This window comes from Pongo pygmaeus, chromosome 13, assembly GCF_028885625.2.
Source record: "Pongo pygmaeus isolate AG05252 chromosome 13, NHGRI_mPonPyg2-v2.0_pri, whole genome shotgun sequence".
Classification (NCBI taxonomy): Eukaryota; Metazoa; Chordata; class Mammalia; order Primates; family Hominidae; genus Pongo; species Pongo pygmaeus.
The window spans coordinates 23646837-23652684 of NC_072386.2; the positions used below are offsets into that span (position 1 = coordinate 23646837).

The 5848-nt window shown below is 39.5% G+C and overlaps 1 gene segment (V, D, J or C); it reads right to left on the reverse strand.

Moving 5' to 3' along the window:
- Nucleotides 1-2043: 2043 nt before the first annotated feature.
- On the reverse strand, nt 2044-5271 carry LOC129044472 (probable non-functional T cell receptor beta variable 23-1). The segment is given in 4 exon segments: nt 2044-2169; nt 3450-3512; nt 4813-5123; nt 5223-5271. Coding segments are annotated over 4 exon segments (549 nt in total).
- Nucleotides 5272-5848: the final 577 nt, after the last annotated feature.

A 5848-nucleotide genomic window follows, 5' to 3' on the forward strand; every position in this document is an offset into this window, starting at 1 on the left:
GAAAATATTAAAAATGAAAAAATTAAACTAGAGGATGTGGTGGGGGCTGTAGGGCTAGGATACCTTTCCGCACAGAGAGACAACGGCTGTGCTTCCACTGTGGTGTGCTCCCAGGACAGAAGGACAAAGCTGTTTGGCTGGTGTGGGCCAGCTTCACCATGAGAAGAAACAGCCCCTTCTCCTCTCGGGAGACACTGTAGCCTTCAGTTAGGTCTCCTCTCTGAATATCCTTTTCAACCCTTGAGTAATAGATCAGTCTCAGATTTTGCATTGGGTCCTGCCAGTACTAGTACCAGTACATGTCATTGTGTCTCAAATTCTGTTTCCACTCCAGGGTCACATCCCATCCAGCCCCAGTGAGCTGGAATGGTGTCTGATAGATGTCAGCATCCAAGGGTCCAAGAGACAAAGGCTAGAGATCATGCCCAGAAGGGAGGTGCTGGCCAGGGAGGGGCCTGGCAAGCCCAGGATAGGAATTGACCAACTGGTCAGCAGGTGCTGAGCTCACCTGCTCCCAGGAGACACAGAGTCACATAGCAGAGGACACAGCTGCCCATGGCAGCGATGAAATCTCTCTGAAGTTACAGACACAGGCTCTGAGAGAGAGAGAGGCCAAGGGAAGGGGCTGAGATCTAGCCCCTTCCCAGGGCTTAATATAAAGAATTTGTCATTGCTACATGATGACTGATTGTCACAGATGATTTTGCAGATGGTGAGACTAAGAATGAGAGAGATCAAGTCACATGCACCTCCTCTTCTGCTTATAGAAGCTTTTTATATCCCTTCTAAATGGACAAGTGCCTGCCCGCATGGTCAGAAGAGCCAATCCCTCATTTCCTGGTCAGAGTCATACACAGAGTACCATGCACCTGTGCTCAACTAAACACAAGAAGGGGTTTGGAAGTTTAGTTTTTTGTGGTTGTTTTTTTTAAAAGAACCAATTCTCTACACCCTCTGTATTTACTATAAATAATTAATACAGTAGAGATGGGGGAGGGGCTACTCCGGTAATTTTAGGAATAGCAAAGCGTCTGAAGTGCCCCTCCCCTAGTGACACTGGATTAGAGCAGGGACTTGGGAGACGGCATGGGCTTTAGTCTTGTCTGTGCCATTTAGCAGCTATGTAACCTTGTAAAAGTTACAGAGCCTCTCTTCAATTTGACTTTACCTGTAAAATTGAGATAATAAGTAACTACCCCCAAACCTGTGCTGAACATTACATAAATAAAGCATTTAGAACAGTTCTTAGTACATGAGAAACACTATATTTGTGTTTGCTATTATTACTTTCTGGACCTGATATTCTAACTCACAGGAAGTTAGGAAGTCAATACTATATCAAGTGAAATCAGACATTTATGGTCATAGGGTTGTACCAGCTGACTAAAGTATCATTTTCCAACACTGAGTAGAAATTTGTATGAGTGTAAATTCACTGTATAACATAGGTTCTTCCCAATAGTTTTAGTAAATAAAAATAGGATCCTAGATGATTTGTTTTATTATTATTATTATACTTTAAGTTTTAGGGTACATGTGCACAATGTGCAGGTTTGTTACATATGTATACATGTGCCATGTTGGTGTGCTGCACCCATTAACTCGTCATTTAGCATTACGTATATCTCCTAATGCTATCCCTCTCCCCTCCCCCCACCCCACAACGGTCCCTGGTGTGTGATGTTCCCCTTCCTGTGTCCATGTGTTCTTATTGTTCAATTCCGATGATTTCTTAATGAATGCTTCTGTTTTGGTAGACAAATGTTGTTCTGAGGTTATCTGCCGTTAAAAGATGCTTTCATGATGAAACTTTTGGTTGCAAGCTGGTGGGGTTTAGAAGCTGTTGCTATTTCCTTCTAGAAGAAAAACAGAAGGCAGAGAGAGAAAAAAAAGGAGCAGGAGAGAGAGAGAGAGAGAGAGAATACAAAGTAATTATTTAAAGTGAGAAGCATTAAGAGGTGCAGGCAGCAGTGTGGGTAAAACTCTGAGAAAGAATGCTTCCAACATGGTTGCTTCCAATGTGTGAGTCTAGGCTTCAGGTTGTCAATCATGCCTGCGTTGAGGATCTAATTCTGCGTCCAAGAGTTCTTCACATTGTACCAGGGACCTCTTTGTCAGACTGGTAAATCCTAAGGACTCCATCTCAGGATAATATTTTAAATGCATAAACTAGAATATAGAAAAACAATTATTTTGAAATGCAGACATCAAATTTTTTTTTTAATTTTCATATATTAATATAGGAACACTTTTAAATTTCATTAAATAAAATATAACCTGGTGAATCTGAAAACTGTCACGATTTCAACATAGTGATGAAGGTATATTTACTGCATGTAACGTGATATGAAAATATCTGACTTTTATATCAACTGTCATTCATGCAACATATGAGCAAATGTTTGTGATTTCTGCTATTGATTTTGTCACTGGTATTACTAAAACTACTATGGTTTACTCACTGTATCATAGAGGGAAAGGTATATTTCAGTTGGAGATTAGTTAAAATAAAGATCTATTTTCCCATTCAAATTTATGGATTCCCTGAATTTTATCTGTGCACTCCTTGGAGGTCCATGGATCCCAGGTTAAAAACTTCTGCCTTAGAAGAGAATATGCATTATGCTGGAATCCACAGAGAGGAAATGTTTTTTAGGAAGTTCATATAGCCTCGGAAGTACTTAGCCTATATGTGTCGTTTGCAGATTTGTCAAGGTGTCAAGGGAAAAAAAATTAAACTACTTCTTTAGACTGTTTACAGACTTCAATTACAACAAGTTTTATATTATACTTACCATGATTGTATTCTAGTCCTGGAAACATGGTAGAAATTCTATCATCTATCTTTCTACATACTGTCTGCATTATCAATTATATTCATCATTATCCATATCATCATCATGATTATCATGTATATTTTATTCCTGAAGAGCATTATTGGAATAGAAAACTACAGGGACATAGTATGATAGTATATACTCTCTTTCATGAAAGAGTGAGGCTTTACGCTAAGAAACCGTGTAATCGGAAATAGTATTCCTAAAATGGAATCACAAAATTATCTCCACACTATGTTTTAAAATAATCTCTACAGTACTATGTGTTACCAATTCTGAGACACCTCAGATCCCAATATTGGTAATATATACACTATTCTTAATGATAGAATTTAGACAGTTCTACTGTATTTAAGATCCTCGTTGTAGTCAGTGTTAAATAGTGTCCTATTTCCTAGACAAAGGAGTAATGAAAAAGTTTGTCATTAAACACCCTTCCTGTATTGCAACAGATTCAACAGTATGTTCCCATTTCGTGCCTCCAATATGGTAGTTCTCCATCTGAATACTTGTATCCATTTTTAAATTAGTGAATTGTATTTTTGGAGCAATTTTAAGTCCACAGCAAAGTTGAGCAGAAACTACAGAATCCCAAGTATTCCCTGTTCTCACATGAACAACGTTCCCTACTACTGACACTCTGTGTTGTAGAACTGTAGACCTGATGAAGGTGGCCTATGGGAGAAACAAGAATGGAATTCAGAGGCTTGACCAGCAGGGCTGCAACACCCAACCCCTCATTCCAAATCACGTACTTAACTGCAAAATATTCCCTTTAATTAATCTTAACTCATAGGTATGTTTTCATTAACAAAATATACCTCTTCTTAAAGTACACCTTGCAGAAATTTCACAGCTTTTCCAATACATGTGAATGAGTATAATTTACCTGGAAACAGAGCGGCATTAACCCTTGATTGGTTCACATGATAAATGAGGCTGATGCTGTGAGCTCACATATGGTTGCTCCAAACCATATGCAATTTCTGGAGAAGGTATTTTTATGTAATGTGCTGAGGTAGAGATGTCAATTGAAAAATGTAAAGATGAAATTGAATTAGGCTGAATCAGGCTGATGTGAAATCTTGGCAGAAAATATTTTTATTGAGTACATTTATAATTTATTAAAATAAAATTTAGGAAAATATGTATGAGATCTCTATAATAAAAACTACAAAGCAACGCTGAGAGAAATTAACGAGACCTCAATAAAGAGATGTGGGGGACTTTTTGAGATGATGAAAATGTTTCGTATCTTGATTGTCATCATGGTTACATGGGTATAAAAATGTGTTAAAATCTGTTGAAGTATATACACTTACAATGAGGGTGTGTTTTATTCCATCGGTTGCATATGTTTATTGCCTACCTATTCTACATATATCTTATGTCTCAATAAAGGTGCTTTAAAAATTTTTGTGATTGTATCATTCCAGAGGGTGGGAATTGCTAATGGTTCCCACTAAGCTTCTATGGCAGGAAGAGCTGTGAGAAGCAGTCAAAAAGCCCTTTAGAGTCTGTCTCTAGTTCAAGGAAATGTGCTGAGTCAGATGATCAGGGTCTACCTGAAAGACACAGTTGATCTGCTTGTCATTCTTATTTCTGAACTCACAGCTTTACCAAGTGAAAAGCACAGAATCCCATTCTTTAAATAAAGATTGTTAGAAATCCCTAAAGCTCACATGAAAAGAGAGAGAGAAGGTAGCTTAGTATATCTTAACTAATGTCGTGAACACGGAGGAATCCGAGCTTTTTATGCCTTCTGCCCCCTTCCCTGGGGTTTTGTCCCCATCAGCTGTTTTAAATATCCCTCCCCCTTTGTTTTTTGCTCACTTAGAGCTGTTATTTACAAGTTTTTCCTTCTGATTTATTGTCTTTCAAGTTGGCTTTCTGTTATTATAGTGTGTACCAACCTGACATACACTTATTTCCTGAGCTGGGTCCATAATGAGTTTGTGTTCTAAGAAGGGCTAACATTCGGCACTGTGGCTTTGCTGCTGGCACAGAAATACAGTGCTGTGTCCCCTGACTCTGTGGACTGGATCTCCAAGGTACAGGGTGAGTTTTGGGGGCATTGGGCTGAAAATTGCTCATTGATTATTTCTGCTTTCTGAATAATTTCTTCATTCTGAAAGTAAATCAAAAACTTGAGCTCTTCTTCCAGCGTCTTATGATACCAGTAAACATAACTATGTCCTTTTATAGGAACACAGTCCATCTTTGCTTTCTGTTCATTTGCTTTGACCAGAAGTCTAGGTCTCTGGGTGACCTTGGTGTCCATGGAGGCTGTGGAGGAAGGAGAAAAAGCTCAGGAGGGAGCATGATACTGCAGCCGCAGGAGAGAGTCTTGGAACTGGAATTCACCAGTTCAGAACAGGGACTTACCTGCTCCCCAGAAAGAAAGGGCCACACAGCAGAGAAGTCTGAGGCACATGGTTGGCTCAGACAGAAATCGTGGTGGTAGCTTTTTCTGTAAGGCTTCCTCACCCGCTTCCTCCGCCCCCGTCAGCAACCTGCTTGTGACATGATCACTTCCCATAGCCTTTGTAGATGCTCTGTACACGGGACAGAATCATTTCAATTTCATAGAATGTAGGAGGGCAGGCTTTGTTTTAGCTGTTAAAAATAGTGTAAGTTTCAGCATGCTTTTAGTTTTTTTTTTCTGTGACTCACTGTTTTGCTATTTTTTTTTAAGTAAAATCACTCATACGTTTATTTAAAAAAATTATTATACTTTAAGTTCTGTGGTACATGTGCAGAATGTGCAGTTTTGTTACACAGGTATACACACGCCATGGTGGTTTGTTGCACCCATCAACCCATCATCTACATTAGGTATTTCTCCTAATGCTATCCCTCCATCCCCTACCCCTCCATCCCCCAACAGGCGCCATGGATGATGCTATCCCTCCTCCCCTACCCCTCCATCCCCCAACAGGCGCCATGGATGATGTTGCCCTCCCTATATCCATGTGTTCTCATTGTTCAACTCCCACTTATGAGTGAGAACG